This window comes from Anabrus simplex, chromosome 8 (genome assembly GCF_040414725.1).
Source record: "Anabrus simplex isolate iqAnaSimp1 chromosome 8, ASM4041472v1, whole genome shotgun sequence".
NCBI lineage: Eukaryota > Metazoa > Arthropoda > Insecta > Orthoptera > Tettigoniidae > Anabrus > Anabrus simplex.
Genome location: NC_090272.1, coordinates 243,749,615 through 243,768,280, shown reverse-complemented (window position 1 = coordinate 243,768,280; position 18,666 = coordinate 243,749,615). Strand labels below are relative to the sequence as shown.

At 37.5% G+C, this 18,666-nt stretch overlaps 1 protein-coding gene across 2 annotated transcripts in view; it reads left to right on the top strand.

Moving 5' to 3' along the window:
* Window positions 1-18,666, top strand: part of Larp7 (La related protein 7) — a 132,133-nt gene that overhangs the window by 47,315 nt on the left and 66,152 nt on the right. For both annotated transcript variants that reach the window (XM_067152223.2, XM_067152222.2), the window contains exon 5: window positions 2,197-2,707. In XM_067152223.2, coding sequence (XP_067008324.2) covers window positions 2,197-2,707 — 511 coding nt within the window. The remainder of the gene's footprint in view (window positions 1-2,196; window positions 2,708-18,666) is intronic.

Below are 18,666 nucleotides of genomic sequence, written 5' to 3'. Positions count from 1 at the left end.
TTCTGAAGGTGATTGGAATCAGATACCGAGAACGAAGAATTATCTACAATTTGTATAAAAATCAGTCTGCAGTGATAAGAATCGAGGGCTTTGAAAAAGAAGCAGCAATCCAGAAAGGAGTGAGGCAAGGATGAAGTTTGTCTCCCCTCCTTTTCATTGTTTACATAGAACAGGCAGTAAAGGAAATCAAAGAGGAATTTGGAAAGGGAATCACAATCCAAGGAGAGGAAATCAAAACTTTGAGATTTGCCATGATATTGTTATTTTATCTGAGACTGCAGAAGATCTCGAGAAGCTGCTGAATGGTATGGACAAAGTTTTGGGTAAGGAGTACAAGATGAAATAAATAAGTCCAAAATAAAAGGAATGCAGTGCAGCCGAACGAAGGCAGGTGATGCAGGAAATATTAGATTAGGAAATGAGGAGTTAAAGGTAGTAGATGAATATTGTTACTTGGGTAGTAAAATAACTAACGATTGCAGAAGTAAGGAAGACATAAGATGCAGACTAGCACAAGCAAGGAAGAGCTTTCTTAAGAAAAGAAATTTGCTCACTTCAAACATTGATATAGGAATTAGAAAGATGTTTTTGAAGAGTTTCGTGTGGAGCTTGGCATTGTATGGAAGTGAAACATGGACGATAACTAGCTCAGAAAGAAAGAGAATAGAAGCTTTTGAAATGTGGTGTTACAGAAGAATGCTGAAGGTGAGATGGATAGATCGAATCACGAATGAAGAGATACTGAATCGAATTGGAGAGAGGAGATCGATTTGGCTAAATTTGACGACAAGAAGAGATAGAATGATAGGACACATCTTAAGACACCCAGAACTTGTGCAGTTGGTTTTTGAAGGAAGTGTAAGTGGCAAGAACGGTAGGGGTAGACCAAGGTATGAATATGACAAGCAGATTAGAGCTAATGTAAGGTGCAATAGTTCATAGAAATGAAAAGGTTAGCACAGGATAGGGTGGCATTGAGATCTGCATCAAACCAGCCTATGGACTGATGACTCAAACAACAACATTAATTTATGGGATGAGGAGTAAGGGATTGGAATACATCATCTAAATTTCCACGTTCTTTGAAAACCTTTAAAAGCTAAACAAACTGTGTGTAGTACGGCAGCATCTTCCTTCACCGAGCACGCTCAGAATGTTTTAAGCAAGCCTCAGGCCTATGGAAGTAACGGAGTATTCGATGGGGAGCTATTAATATTAATCGGGCTTATGGAAGAAGGAAAGTAGAACTGGTTGAGTCACCAAAAAGGATGCATCTTGATGTGTTACGAGTTAATGATACTCGGTTAAAGTGAGATAACTAGGAAGTGATATATAGTATTCTTAACAAGTGTTAAAAAGGGAAGGGCATAGTGTGAGGTAGGACTGTTCATCAAGAATACTGTTGCATGCAAGATAGTTACTGTTAGGTACATAAATGAGGTAATGATGTGGGTGTGGACGAGGATGACAGGTTTCATGAAGCACTCGGTGAGGGTCAGCAGCAAGGATAGGATAGTTCTAATGGGCAATTTCAATGCAAGAGTTGAAAATACAAGAGATGGAAGAAGCACAGTGAGCTCCATCCTGCCAACATAAGGAGTTTCCATAACAAACATGATATTGAAAATGTAACATTATCTTCCTCTGTTTATTGTGAACTTAGCATTAAGACTTACAAGAAGATTACTTTTTAAATTCTTAATTTGACAACACATCATTATAGTTTTCTAGTGGTGTTTAGCCAGCTGAAGACAGTCTAACAAAGACCAAAACATGTACTAGTGATAAAAATGTTTCAACGTAGTATTGAAAGGTGGACAAAATACAAATTTCTGTTAGGAGTCAGTTTTTAAAGTCAATGCAGGATCATCATGAGGCTTATAAAAACACTGGCATTCAAGAAAGTTAGGAAGTCTTTTGAAGAATTTTGGAGTTCCCAACAGTAACTGAGCAGATACCAACAACTTGGGCTTATGACTAATCTGTCTGTTTTCAAAGTGCATGAGTGGTTTTGTTTTTTGGTTTTCATGAGAGTTAACAGTGTATAAAATTTGTTCAAACATTTATTGGTTGACATTTTCCCTCTCAAAACATTCTTTTGGCACTTAGAAAACTTTTCCCCACCACTTGAGGTTGAATAAAGTCAGGCAGGAACTACTGTGTTGACCCCTAAAGCAAGACAATGTTTTTTCCTAGGCATTTGGTGCTATGGGTTGCTGCTTACCCACTGAGATACCACCTGAACAGCTGTGCAGTATCTCGACATTCGAGCAAGAAGACAAAGACGGATGCGAACTGCCGAAGGACGAAGAGGTTGCAGCAGAAGCCAGGCAAGAGCACGAAGAACAGCAACCTAAAAAGAAAAGGAAACGCAACAAAGATTGTGATGAGAAAGATGAGGAGTCTCTAGAGCAAGTTGAAGCACCTGTAACGAAGAAGAAGAGGAAAAGTGAAACTGTAGAAGAAATAGAGGAAAATAGAGAGGAGAGTGACAAGGGTTCTTCTGGAAATGTTGAAGAAAAGTCACCGGAGAAGAAGAAAAAGAAAAAAGAAGCTGACTCGCTTGTTTCGCCAGAGACCGAGCCAGTGGAAACCAGCGGACGGAGAAAGAAGAGGAAACGTTCTGGAGAGAATGAACAGGCGGGAGCTGAGGATGTTGATAAACATGAGGACAAAGAAGATGCTGCTGAACAAGAAGATGATGACGGTAAGATCTTCCCATATTAATTTTGTAGTTTGAATTGAGCTGAGGTATTTTACTCCCTTTGATTCAAATTTGAACACACCAATTTCTAACCGATTACCCTCGTATTCGTGACCCCACTTTGTAACGTACTGCTCCTTGTAGTGTGAAACATTTTCTAACCAGTTTTGATATTCTGCAATTACATTTCAAATGGTCCCTCGTAGTGAAGCGGGCAAGTGCTTCCTCTTCTCTTTCCACTCTGACCTGTCCTACCACTCTTTCCAATACTTACTTTACTTTAAGTATATCAGCCTCTTTTTAGGAAAGTATCTCTATTTCATGTTGGCCTACACATGGCTTACAGCTTGTGACATCAACCGATGTGGAGAGATGTGTTCACTGTTGCATGTGTCTCCGGAGGCTGGTAGTGTGGAGTTCTGTTATGTATTATGACAGACACAAATACACTGTCTCCACACCTGAGGGATTAAGTACACATCGGCAAAATCCCTAGCCTGATGGGGAATTGAACTCAGGACCCTCTGAACTAAAGGCTGCTGAGGAGTCGGACAGAAAAGTAGATATACAGTAGAACCTTGATCATTCGAAATCGGTCAATTGCAAATCTCGCCTAATTTGAAGAAACTCTCATTCCCGGAAACATGAGGTACAGTTTTGCATGTTATTTAAATTGTTTAATTCAAAATAAGGATAATTCGTGATTCAAAGAACAATGTCGGTCCCATTACTGAAATTCAGACTTTTATTCAAAACTACCCTCGTGTTTAAAAAAAAAAGTATTTTACAGAGAAATTTGAAATTCAAAATTTCTCTGCGTCATGAAAACCGCGTTTTCCGGAACATGCAGGGGTAGCTTTCTGCACTTTCACTCACCTCAGTGTGTCTATAGTGTGCTTCATATTTGCTAAGTTCGAGTGAAATCGTAATGCTTTTGTATTCAGCATTTTCACAATATCACGTAGCATTCAGTGTGCACAGAAACATAATCCGTGAACACTGGTGATATCGACAGTTGGCGAAAGAGCGTGGCTCATATAATCAGTTCGTACGCACCGAACAATATTGTCAGTGCCGATAAAACTGCATTTTTTTAAATGCAGAGGTCAAAAGCACTTAAGGTTTTAAAAGAGAGATGCGCCAGCCGGGAAATCATACAAGGGTAGGGGTCACTGTACTGTGTTGTAGTGCAGAGACTTTCTCCTCTCATCATATGAATGGTCCATAAGCCACGATGTTTTAAGGGCGTCGGGCACTTTCCGTGCAAGTACAAAGCATCTAAAAATGCAAACGGTACAGTAATCCAAGGGAGAAGGCATTTGCACAGGAGAGCCAGCATAATTTGTCCTCATCTTTGAATTGTATTTTTTCTTTCTTTCATTGTGTGAGTTATGTTTGCCAGTGTTTTAGCCAGGTGCATTATTTGAATAATGTAAATGCACCTTGTTGGATACAATTTGGAAATAGTGTTTTCCATGGTATTTGAAAGGTTTAAACTGAGAATCAAAGTGATTGCATGCATTAATGGGTCTTAGAATACTTTGTGCTATTTGGGAGATAGTGGGTTCGAACCCCACTGTCGGCAGCTCTGAAGATGGTTTTCCGTGGTTTCCCATTTTCACACCAGGCAAATGCTGGGGCTGTACCTTAGTTAAGGCCACGGCCGCTTCCTTCCCACTCCTAGCCCTTTCCTATCCCATCGTCGCAATAAGACCTATCTGTTTTGCTGCGACGTAAAAGCAACTTGCAAAAAAAAAAAAAAAAAAATAGCTTTGTGACGCGGCAAGAGTTGGCATTTCTGAATTACAAGTGAAGTGCTGTGGCGGGAAATCAAACAAGACGGAAGGGAGAGACTTTCTCCCTTCGTCATAGGAAAGTTTGATAAGGCACGATGCTTTAAGGGCATCGAGTACTTTCAGTGCAAGTACAGTACTGTAATCCAATGAATAAAGCACTCGCACGGGGGAGCCAGTATATATTTCTCCTCGTATTTGAATCTTTTTTTTTCTCTTTTAAAAATTTCATTGTGTGAGGTTAGGTTTGTCAGTGAGTTATCCGAGTGCATTATTTGAATACTGTAAATACACCTTGTTGGATGGATATATTTTGAAAATCATTTTTTTTTCCATGGCATTTGAAATGTTTAAACTGTAAATCAAGGTTAATTGCATGAAGCAACAGGTCTTAGAATATCTTGTGAATCCAGGGTTGGCATTTCTGAATTACAAGTTGGTGGTTAATTCGAAATCACGTAATTTGAAGCCCGAATTTTGCGTCCCAACGACTTTGAATTAACAAGGTTTAACTGTGATATTTCCTGCCATTCAAGGCTTGGTGAAAGACCTTGTAACCAGTAGTACAAGGAACATGCGTGGTCCTTTGGGCCCTTTCCAATTTCTTCTGCAATGTACAGTAAAACTCGATGCATCGTTTTTCAGTGGGGAGGGGGAAATCGACGACGGATGCAGGAAAACTACAAATGCGGGCAACAGAAGAAACAGGGGGAAAGCAAAATAATAAAACACAGGTATTGTTTTTGGACATTTTTCGTTATGTAAATATATTATTTATTATTATTATTATTATTATTATTAAAACAACAACAACATTAATGGCATGTGGCCTCCAGAGCCGGGTCCAGGTCTTTCGAGTTGTCGCGTGATGGTCGATCTACACGCTTATGTAAATGCGGCCCTACCTAAGATTAATTCTAATGTTTAATTCAGCAAACGAACAGCCCCCGAACCGTTTGGAATTAACCAAGGAAAGTTAAAATCCTCGACTCAATCGAGACTCCTTGAACCAAAGGCCAACACGCGCTAACTATTTAGCTTATACTATACATAGCGGTATCAAAATATTGCAACCATCATATAGGCCTACCTACCGAGCTCGATAGCTGCAGTCGCTTAAGTGCGGCCAGTATCCAGTATTCGGGAGATAGTAGGTTCGAACCCCACTGTCGGCAGCCCTGAAAATGGTTTTCCGTGGTTTACCATTTTCACACCAGGCAAATGCTGGGGCTGTACCTTAATTAAGGCCACGGCCGCTTCCTTCCCACTCCTAGCCCTTTCGTGTCCCATCGTCGCCGTAAGACCTATCTGTGTCGGTGCGACGTAAAACAACTAGCAAAAAAAAAAATATATAGGCCTACCCGATGAAAATAAAATTACATGTGATAAATATCATTTTTGATCTGTATTGATGATATTTAATGGAAATATTACCAATACGTTAATTTATTAATTTGACCACCTAATCAATACAATAAAACTTGTCTTTGTTGAATTACATTGACATGTTAATTAAAATGGTACATGTTTCGCCTTACATACAGGCATCGTCACAATGGGTTTTAACCTTGATATAAGATCAGGCACCTGATTTACATAAATAAAACTAATTATAAAAATCCTTGAAGAGACTTGAAAAAAAATATATATATGGTAAAGACTAGTACGACGTTGTTTTTAAAGATATTGCTTTGAGTGAGAAGTTGACAATTGATGAAAATATTTACAATATTGACATTGGAAGACTACTATTGTAAGTAAAATGAATAAAGCAACAGATTGTTATAGACAAGTGGTAAAATTGCTATAAAATGATATTGACCGACTAGCGGTTAGAATTAGATAATGACGATCAAAATCGTATTTTTATAAACATAATGTTGAATAAAATAATGTTGACAGATGGTCAAGTGACCTGTAATAATTTGTTTACGTAAGATAAAAGTCAAAAGTCAACAGCATATGTGAATTTGTGGTTTACTTTGATGAAGAAGTACGAGGTTGTAGTTGAAGGTTAATATACAATGTTTATATTGGACTTATATGGACCATCTCATTTGATACGATGCTATAATTTTGTTAGGAGTATGGGTTTATTGAATGCTGGTCGAAGAGGCAAAGTGACAGTTGAATGTAGCTAACGTGTTAAATGTTGGATCAGAAGTAGAATCTGTAAAGGGAACCAGAAGCGTGGTTTTAATTGTATGAAAAATTCGTAATAAACTTTTTTTGATAGAAATAGTATACACCCTGCAGCCACTCACAATCTTGTAATTTATTTATTACTATGTACAAAATAACATCATCTGCAAACAGCCTTATCTCTGATTCCACTTCTTTACACATATCAGTGATATATAAGAAAACATAAAGGTCCAATAATACTGCCTTGAGGAATTCCCCTCTCAGGGTCAGATAAAGCTTCGCCTACTCTAATTCTCTGAGTTCTATTTTCTAGAAATATAGCCACCCATTCAGTCACTCTTTTTTCTAGTCCAGTAGCACTCATTTTTGCCAGTAGTCTTCCATGATCTACCCTATCAAATGCCTTAGATAGGTCAATCGCAATACAGTCCATTTGGCCTCCTGAATCCAGGATATCTGCTATATCTTGCTGAAATCCTACAAGCTGAGCTTCAGTGGAAAAACCGTTCCTAAACCCAAACTGCCTTCTGTCAAACCAGGTATTAATTTTGCAAACATGTCTAATATAATCAGAAGGAGTGCTTTCCCAAAGCTTATATGCAATGCATGTCAAACTGACTGGCCTGTAATTTTCAGCTTTATGTCTATCACCCTTTCCTTTATACACAGGGGCTACTATAGCAACTCTCCATTCATCTGGTATAGCTCCTCCGACCAAACAATAATCATATAAGTGCTTCTGATATGGTACTATATTCCAGCCCATTGCCTTTAGTATATCCCCAGAAATCTTATCAATTCCAGCTGCTTTTCTAGTTTTCAACTTTTGTATATTACTGTAAATGTCATTGTTATCATAGGTAAATTTTAATACTTCTTTAGTATTACCGAAGGCAAAACATGTACCATTTTAATTAACATGTCAATGTAATTCAACAAAGACAAGTTGTATTGTATTGATTAGGTGGTCAAATTAATAAATGAACTTATTGTTATTATTTCAATGAAAATAAAAAGTGTGACTTTTCCGCCGTTTCGTTTCACTTTTCTTTACACATTTCATAATAATTGAAAACCTTTAAGTTCAGTTCTCTTATTGCAAACTAAGAATATACGGTGATATTATTGCGATAACCTATATTTAGGAAAATATTCCGTTTACCCTTTGCGAACGATAGGTTAGATTCCCAACACGGCACGTCTCCCGCAGCTCGGGGCTAGCTCAGACAATGTAACAGAGGTTAGAAATTCAACGTGGAGCATCTCGGACACAGTTACAGCGGCCTGTGCGAGGCTGTCAACTTAGGAACTAGTTACAAGACTAGGCTATGAAGGCTATAAGAAGAGATTAGGCTTGGTTAGGTCTGCCTTGTAACAAGACTATTGGGCAGAGGGCAACAAACGGGTCAACAGGCCTCTAGCATCCCACACACGCCACAAGGTACGACGTGATTAATCACCCTGTAACTAATTAAAACTGCTTAATTTTCTCATTTTCAACAAAGTTGGCAGCCCTAGCCAGCCTATACCAACACAGAAAATGGTGGCAAATTTGAGTTTTACACTGTCTACATTATAATTCTTGTAAATAAGAATACCCCTAGGGGTCGGTGAGTGGGTCGAGGAGAAGTGTTGGCATCAGGAGGCTCGTAGTGAAGTTGCACGTGAATAACCTGCGCAAGCACTCCAGCCTACAAGATCCTTGTTCAAGAATCACTCGTACATTCTCGTGCAACAGGTTGGCGCTATTATATGCTAAGAGTAATGAGCAGTCCCTCTACATTCAAGAAACTTTTGCGTATGTTTTTCTTACATACAGTCGTTGAGAGCGGGAAGATTGTGGCCGAGGATCGATGCAGGAAAACAATAGTTCGAGGAACGATAGATGTGGGGAAATTTAACATTGGTTTACATGGAAGTGCAGAGAACTAGAGGATGAGTATTGTAACAATAATACGTTAGGAAATGAAACAGAAAATGTAGAAAGGAGATGAGAACTTTAAAAAATGGGATGAAAGAAGCAGCTAAGAAAATGCTTGGAGTCAAGGAGAGGAAAGGGCCAAAGAAGGAATGGATAACATCAGAAATGATAAGCAGAATGGAGGAACACAGGAAATGGAAAACAGTAAATACAGAAGGAGGAAAGTGTAACTACAGGAAGTTAAATAATGAATTAAGAACAGAAACAGAAAAAGCAAAGAAGAAATGGTTGTCAGAAAAATGTGATGAGATAGAGCAACTGGAGAAAGAAGGGAAATATGACTTGATGTACAAAAAAGCAACAAATATAGTATTCAAAGAAAAGAGAAGGAACAACAACAATAAGGAAATAGAGGCTACAGATGGCACAATGATATATGAACTCCAAGAAATAATGAAAAGTTGGGAAGAATACATAGAATGGCTATATGATCAGGACAACCGACCAAATGAAGAAGGGGCCGATGACCTGTGATGTTAGGCCCCTTAAAACAACAAGCATCATCAGCAAATGAAGAAGAACTTGAATTAGAGGAGAAAGATATAGTTAAAGGGGATGATAAAGAGGTAACCATACTGAGAAGAGAGATCAAAGCATCACTGAACAAGATGAAAAATAGAAAAGCAATGGGAATAGATGAGATTCCTGTTGAACTATTAAAAGCGTTAAATAACGAAGGAAGAAAGGAGTTGATTGGATTATGTAATCAGATATAAATGACAGGAAAATGGCCAAAGGACTTTATAATGAAATCATCTCAATCCCGATGGAAAAGAACAGCAAAAAATGTGAGGAACATAGGACATTGAGTCTAATTTGACATGCAGCCAAAGTCTTACTGCGAACACTCAACAGAAGCATATATGGAAAGCTGAATAACTTTATAAATGAAGAACACTTTGATTTCAGGCGAGGAGTTGGAACAAGAAACGCCATTGGGCTACTGAGGGTGATACGAGAGAGGTACATAGAGAAAAACAGGAAGGTTTATTCTGTGTTTATTGATCTTGAGAAGGCTTTTGACTGTGTCAGATGGGGCAAATTGATGACAATCCTGAAGAAACATGGATTTAATTGAATGGATAGAAGGCTATTCAAGAACTTGTATTTAAACCAGAGAACAAGAATGAGAATAGGAGATGAGATGGGTTAAGAAATTGAATTAGGAAGAGATGTAAAGATAGGGCTGCTCTTTATCACCGACACTGTTCAACATCTGTCTTGAAGAAATAATCAATGAAAGTTTTAATGGAAAATGTGGAGTTTGTGTTGGAGGTAGGAGAGTAGAATGTATAAGATTTGCAGATGATATGGTTGTGATGGGAGAAAGCGAATGTGAAATGATACAAATGTTAGATAAACTCACCATGAAACTGGAAGAATATGGAATCATAATTAATAAAAAGACGAAAAGTATGATAATTGGAGGAAAAGGTAGAAGTTGCCATATTAGTATAGGGGGAGAAGAAATAGAGCAAGTCAGTATTTGGGAAGTATGATCAGAGATGATATGTATTGCACAACAGAAATTAAGAAAAGAATTGCCATAGCAAAAGAAGGCTTTGAGAAAAAATCAGAATTACTCTGTGGACCACTAAACAAAGATTTGAAGAAAAGACTTGCTAAGTGTTATATTTGGAGCATAGTGCTGTATGGCGCAGAGACTTGGACATTGGGAAAGGAAGATGAGAGAAGATTGGAGGCACTAGAGATGTGGGAGAATAGAACAAGTGAAATGGGAAGACCGGGTAAGGAATGGAGGGGTATTACGAAGAGCTGGAGAAGAACGAAGTATGTTGCAAATCATTAGAAGGAGAAAATAAACTGGATCGTACATTGTTTGAGGAGGGACTGTTTACTGAAAGGAGGAATAGAAAGAATGGTGAAAGGCAAACGAGGAAGAGGAAGGATAAGATATCAAATGTTGGACAATATCAAAGGAAATAAATATTCAGACATAAAAAAACTTGGTGCAGGACAGGCAAAAGTGGAAGAGGTTCATCCCATGACAAAATCTGCCATAAGGCAGAATACCTAGATGATGATATGGAACGTTTTTGGGTCCCAATAAATTGAACAATAAATACGGTAAAACGACAGTTCTGGGAGCGATGTATGGAGGTTCTACTGTATTTGATAATGCAGAAAATAATCTTCTTTACCCTCATATATTTTTGGGTTCATTTTTTTTTTTTTGTTCAAAATAAAACTGTGTGCTAACAGCCTAGAATCTCTCAAATCCTCTTGTTTACAATACATTGGAGCATTTCTGTCATGGAGGAAGACATTCTCAATATTCAGATGATGCCATATCACACCTGAATAAAATATATATCATGGTCTAATATGACATTGGAAAACATCTTCATTTTGTTAAACTCGTACAAGCAAACTAACATCAGATAATCCCCAGCCCTGTGTATTGCTTGCTGGCTTATTTATTTTATAATCATGCTAGCTGATGTACCAGTGCTTCGCTACGGGATTCTCAGGAAGACTGTCTTTGTGGTTTTCCTAACTACAGTTAACTTAGGTCATTACAAAAACGTCAGTAGGAATATAGGGATTAAAAGCAATCGTATTGTTACGTGGTTACTGGTGGAATGCAGAGGTGAAAGAAAGTGCGGGCTGGAATGGGTCTATCCACAATATGAAACTAAAAATTTTACTGAAGGTTATATTTTCAATAGATAATGTGATTTAACAAATTTTCACTAGGTGAAATAACAATGAAAGATCAGGTAGAAGGTATAATTTTACAAACAAGAGCTCAAAAGCACAAGTTTAGGGGTCTTTACAAGTTCTGGGCTTCGAGCCCCAATTTTTACAATCCTTGAGCTACTTGCCCAACTTTACCAAGGCACATTTTTGTCCAAAGGGCAGAAAACCCCTTCATTCAAGGAGCATTTGCTCCAAAAACCATATCAGGCCTCCTAGAAGCACTTTTACCACATATAAAAGAGCTGCCCCGCTCTCAATTTTTCACGCCTATTACCAGGCCACACCAGATTTAACACTTAATTGCCCTCAAGGCACAACTTACATCAAATGAAGCGGGGGTATCTCGTACCCAACCTACTGGACCTTAGTAGAAAAAGAATAGGTTAAGTAAATGGCCCAAAATACAAAATGAATGGAGGCGTGTACTTGCATTCCTAAATGAAACTTCTTAAAACCTAAGAGGCACAAGGCCGATGGAACAGGGCCTATTCCCAAACTATGGAGGTGACTCGTATAAGGAAAATTTAAGACATTACAGAAAGGAAGAAAACCAATTACAAAACTTAGTCACCTCAAATCAATATGAAGGGGAGCTCGAGAGGGTAAATCACTCCCTATCCCCGAATTACAGTTAAAGATATATGAAGTTTTACAAAAGCGACCGAAAATTACATGTTTAAAGATAGGTTACATAGTAAAGGTTTCGGACCTTCCCCGCGGGTTAAACTGCTGAGCCAGTATTCGGGAGATAGTAGGTTCGAACCCCACTGTCGGCAGCCCTGAAAATGGTTTTCCATGGTTTCCCATTTTCACACCAGGCAAATGCTGGGGCTGTACCTTAATTAAGGCCACGGCCGCTTCCTTCCCACTCCTAGCCCTTTCCTGTCCCATCGTCGCCGTAAGACCCATCTGTGTCGGTGCGACGTAAAACAACTAGCAAAAAAAAAAAAAACTGCTGAGCTAGCAAGAAATAAAGATGTTAAGCGGCCATTACGTTACTGAAGAACCGCTGCCTGAAGAAAGAGGCACTACCCGCCTCCTGCTACACGTCCATACACTAAGCTAAATGTTGATGATGTGGCCGAGAGACAAGAAAATCAGCAGTTTTTATACCCTCGGGGAAGATTTGAGACCTTTCATGAATAATTAAGACACACCCGCAGGCGTTTATTGGCTACAGTACACAGTTACACACAAAATCGAAGAAGACATACGGGATTGGCTGAAAATTAATTACAGAAATAATTGATTGGCTAACTTCAAAACTGGCGGAAAGGAAAGCTTAATATTGCCAACCCGTAAATGAAAGAACGAAATTTAGTAATACGAAAACTTATGAATACAAAATTTCTTCAAAAAAGTTCCTTCACTTCGCACCAGGGTGCATGATCATAGTTTTTTTTTTTTTTTTTAGAGACATCTATAAGAGAATGTCCACACTTCTTGATCAATGGAAAACAAAACAAGTGGAAATCCGCACAGTATTGACAACTTCGTAATCATTAAAAGTAATAAACTTCATTGTTAGGTTCCGTATTGAGTTGAGACTATGCTTAAAGTAAATACAAAATTTTAATATTCCACCTTCTCAATACTAAAAAATCATGTGATGTTTTTACAAAAACATTACAATGACATTAAAAGGTACTAGTTTCGGTCCACTGTGGACCATCATCAGCCTAGCCAAATTACAACAGTAAAAGACATAGTGATAAAAATAGTATGGAGAAATGAGAGGATCTAAAAGGATGGGATGGTGGTGGAATGACAGATAAAAGTGAAAAAACCGTATTTGTAAATAATGATAAAAGTAACAGAAGTGTTCACAATGACAAGTAAAATCTTGTGAAGTCATCTGTCATTCCACCACCATCCCATCCTTTTAGATCCTCTCATTTCTCCATACTATTTTTATCACTATGTCTTTTACTGTTGTAATTTGGCTAGGCTGATGATGGTCCACAGTGGACCGAAACTAGTACCTTTTAATGTCATTGTAATGTTTTTGTAAAAACATCACATGATTTTTTAGTATTGAGAAGGTGGAATATTAAAATTTTGTATTTACTTTAAGCATAACTTCGTAATCACAAAATTTACGGTAGTGACATCTTCTGAGAAACTTAGGAGTTGATCCAGTTTTTAAAGTTCAGAGTTTCTCCTGTAGAGGAGGACTTGAAGGCAGAAAATTCAAATGTGCGGCGTAGAGGTGTACCAGCCGGTACACTTATCATATAAAATACTCGATCAAGTGAAAAACCGCACATTTTCTCACTTTTAACGAACAGTACTACGGTAATTACAAGTAACTATTCTCATTTTGGTTCAGTATTGAAGATGACGTATACCACAAATATTATAATAATATTTATAGAACCACCTGTTCAATACAATACAATACAATCCACTATTTCTGTGGTTAAAATTTATACATAATACATAAAAGTCATAGGTACATGTTTCACCCTTTTTTTACAGGCGCCATCAGCCTATATCAATCTTACAAATATTTGGATATGGGATCTTTCTAATCTTATAAACTGTAGAGTAAAATGTTGGACAATAATCTCATAAAATGTTATACTATAACCTCTAAAATAGGGCTATTGCACAGAAAGTATGTTAAAAATACTGTGAATTAACAGCTCTGAAGTTTATAACGTGGTTAATCATGAATATTTGAGCGTTTAAAACCAAAACGGATCCTCTTCTTATACATCATTAGGACATGGCCTTGAGTCTAAAAGCGCAATCATCCAAGGGGGATGTTTGCTCCATTCTCATAGCATGAGTTCAAGATAGTAAAATCAATGTCAGTTATTTAAAATAGAAATGTGAACGTATCAAATCTGTTAAAATATGTACGGTTGATTTATCAGAAAGTCGTAGAAAGAAGATGAGACTTCTTGTTGGAGACATTGCTAATGATAAAATGTTGTGTCAAAGCCAGCCGATGTCAGTGTTTAGTTATGTTAGTACGGTAATCAGTTGGATCCAAAAGGCGGTCAAGTGGGTGTTATTAACCCTGTTGAAACATTTGTTCAAAGAAATGATCGAGTTTTACCTGAAACAAAATGTTAAAGAGAGTTAGTTAAATAGTATTGTGCATGAAGCTTCCCGTACGTCTAAGGCATCATACGGTGCGTGTTCTAGCAACGCTATCTTAACTGACCTTTCTACTTCTAGTATTATACCGGTGTGACTGAGGCGGTGAAGGACACGGAGGTGTTGTTAGGAGCAGGATGGGTGGGCCTAACATTTGGCGAGGTGGTGGGAGCTTTAGTACAAAAGGTTTTAAAAGTCTGCGGGATTGTATTATGTTTCAAATTCACAATACCTAATAACTTTGAAGTTAGCTCATATAAAGGATTTTTTGCCTGCGTGGCATCATTAAGATTGTGGTCTTTGTTATTGGCTCGGTCTAAAAAGATGTAAAGACTTTCTAATTCGTTCATAAGTTTTCCCTTGCCTATACATCTTAGAATAGTGAGATCCTTATCAATTGATGTAAAGTGATGTCTTGTTTCACTCATGTGTGAGCTCATCGCTGAATATTTGTTATGTTTGAAGGCATATTAATGTTCCATATATCTCGTATAGAAGCTGCGCCCAGTTTGACTGACATAACTAAATCCACACTGAGCGCAAGTTAGTCTGTAAATACCAGGTCTCGAAAAACGGCTGTTTTTATAATTGACTTTATTATGATTAAAAAATATACTCTGATTTGTATTTACTGCTCTGAAGGCAATATTAATGTCACATTACTTCACTGTGTTCGCAATCTGGTGGATGGCTGGGTTATTGTACGTAAACGTGGCGTGACTAGTTTTCTTAGGTTTATCCAGAATGAGATTCGTGGATAGTTTATATTTAACTTTATTACTTAACCGGTTAATCATTTCTACTTTGAACCCATTAAGTTTAGCCAAGTGCCTTATATAGTTTAATTCAATTTTTGAGTTATGAGGGGAGAGTGGGATTTTCAAAGCTCTGTGTATTAAATTATAGAGTGATGCCTGTTTTTGAGAATTGGGTTGTAAAGAGGAATTATTTATGGTTATAGGAGATTGTGTGGGTTTCCTGTAGATTTGAAAATCAAAAGTATCATTGGTGCGCGTGATTGTTATATCTATAAAATTTAAGGACTGTTTAACTTCGTCTTCCTTAGTGAATTTTACATTAGGGTCAATTTTATTTAAATTCTCTAAAACTTCATTGCTGTTAGTCAAAAGTGTCATCCACGAATCTTAGCCATAATCATATACCTTTTTTATGTGCTTTGATTTTCGAATGCTCTATTGAATCCATGTAAATGTCAGCCAAAATGCCAGACAAAGGGTTACCCATGGGTAAAACAGTCTGTTGATAAATCTTTCCATTAAAGGAGAAAAAGTTGTTATTCAATACGAAATTCAAGATCTTCATAAATTCATCAATTTCCAGCTTACTCAGGCTGCTAAGTTTTGTAATATTGTCATAGATAATTTTGACCATTTCTTTAGTAGGTATATTTGGATACTTGTTTATGACGTCATTTACGTGGTTAGGTTGTAAATACAAATACAAATCAGAGTATATTTTTAATCATAATAAAGTCAATTATAAAAACAGCCGTTTTTCGAGACCTGGTATTTACAGACTAACTTGCGCTCAGTGTGGATTTAGTTATGTCAGTCAAACTGGGCGCAGCTTCTATACGAGATATATGGATCATTAATATGCCTTCAAACATAACAAATATTCAGCGATGAGCTCACACATGAGTGAAACAAGACATCACTTTACATCAATTGATAAGGATCTCACTATTCTAAGATGTATAGGCAAGGGAAAACTTATGAACGAATTAGAAAGTCTTTACATCTTTTTAGACCGAGCCAATAACAAAGACCACAATCTTAATGATGCCACGCAGGCAAAAAATCCTTTATATGAGCTAACTTCAAAGTTATTAGGTATTGTGAATTTGAAACATAATACAATCCCGCAGACTTTTAAAACCTTTTGTACTAAAGCTCCCACCACCTCGCCAAATATTAGGCCCACCCATCCTGCTCCTAACAACACCTCCGTGTCCTTCACCGCCTCAGTCACACCGGTATAATACTAGAAGTAGAAAGGTCAGTTAAGATAGCGTTGCTAGAACACGCACCGTATGATGCCTTAGACGTACGGGAAGCTTCATGCACAATACTATTTAACTAACTCTCTTTAACATTTTGTTTCAGGTAAAACTCGATCATTTCTTTGAACAAATGTTTCAACAGGGTTAATAACACCCACTTGACCGCCTTTTGGATCCAACTGATTACCGTACTAACATAACTAAACACTGACATCGGCTGGCTTTGACACAACATTTTATCATTAGCAACGTCTCCAACAAGAAGTCTCATCTTCTTTCTACGACTTTCTGATAAATCAACCGTACATATTTTAACAGATTTGATACGTTCACATTTCTATTTTAAATAACTGACATTGATTTTACTATCTTGAACTCATGCTATGAGAATGGAGCAAACATCCCCCTTGGATGATTGCGCTTTTAGACTCAAGGCCATGTCCTAATGATGTATAAGAAGAGGATCCGTTTTGGTTTTAAATGCTCAAATATTCATGATTAACCACGTTATAAACTTCAGAGCTGTTAATTCACAGTATTTTTAACATACTTTCTGTGCAATAGCCCTATTTTAGATGTTATAGTATAACATTTTATGAGATTATTGTCCAACATTTTACTCTACAGTTTATAAGATTAGAAAGATCCCATATCCAAATATTTGTAAGATTGATATAGGCTGATGGCGCCTGTAAAAAAAGGGTGAAACATGTACCTATGACTTTTATGTATTATGTATAAATTTTAACCACATGAAATAGTGGATTGTATTGTATTGAACAGGTGGATCTATAAATATAATTATAATATTTGTGATATACAGTACTACGATGCCGATCTAACAGTCCAAAGTTCCAGTGCTGGAATGACCAGACCGCAGACAGCCGTGAACACTCCTCAGCCATTATTCCTTTAAATATGCACACTGCTCATTCCAGTCAGTGCCTCAGAGTAGGGATTGAATAGCTCGAATGCTATGATGAATGAACCAGTGTAGTTACGTACCAGTAGTATCAGAAAATTTATGAACCAGTGGAATGGCATGCTTAAGAAGAAAGTTATCTAACTCCCCAGCTACTTCCCGCCAATATTCAGGCAGGCTGTTATACTCAGTACGACCGGGCGAGTTGGCCATGCGGTTAGGGGCGCGCAGCTGAGAGTTTGCATCCGGGAGGTAGTGGGTTCGAAAACCACTGTCGGCAGCCCTGAAAATGGTGTTCCGTGATCTCCCATTTTCACACCAGGCAAATTCTGGGGCTGTACAGTAATAACGCCAGGGCCTCTTCCTTTCCACTCCTAGCCCTTTTCTATCCCATTGTCGCCATAATACCTGTCTGTGTCGGTGCGACATGAAGCAAAGTTTTAAAATATACTTGGTATACAGCAGTAATCCCATCTATCGGACATGACAGGCAACAGAAGACACAAAACACATCACAACAAACAATGGTCAATGTAATGTTATTGTTGTTCAGTGTTATGAGCTTTCCGTATTGAAGGCCTTCATATTTAGTTTTCTTTCAACTCTATGATATTAGGGCATCTTGCGAAATTATTTATAGCAGGCCTATAGTAGGCCTAGTTCCTTATTCTTTGTCTTTACATAATGGTTTTCATTGAATTCTGTTTACCCATTTTCTCGTGACTTGGCGCTGATGTGGACTTAGCAACAAAAATCCAAATTCATGAATATCTCTGTTATCATAGCCGGTATGGTAAAAATTTATAAGACATAAATGATCGGAAATTTTAGTAATGTATTTGTCGATAGGACCACTAATAACACAAATATTTTAGAATTAAATTTTAGGCCTTCCCCTAAACTACCATTCCACTCAGCGTGAATTAAATTATTTATCGCCTAGATTGTAGCGACTTATTTCCCGACTTTGCATACCGATTTTTAGTAAGATAGGACCACTAATAACATAAGAATTCGAGAATTTAAGTTTAGGCCTTCCCCTAAACTACCATTTCTCTCAATGTGAATTAAATTATTTATGGCCTAGATTTTAGCAATTTATTTTCCGACTTTGTATACCGATTTTCATTAAGATAGGAGCACTAATAACATAAATATTTGAGAATTAAATTTCCTGACTCTACATACCAATTTTCATTAAATTTTCTTCAGCCATTTTCTTGTGATGCATGTAAATACATACATACAGACAGACAGAAATTACGGAAAATT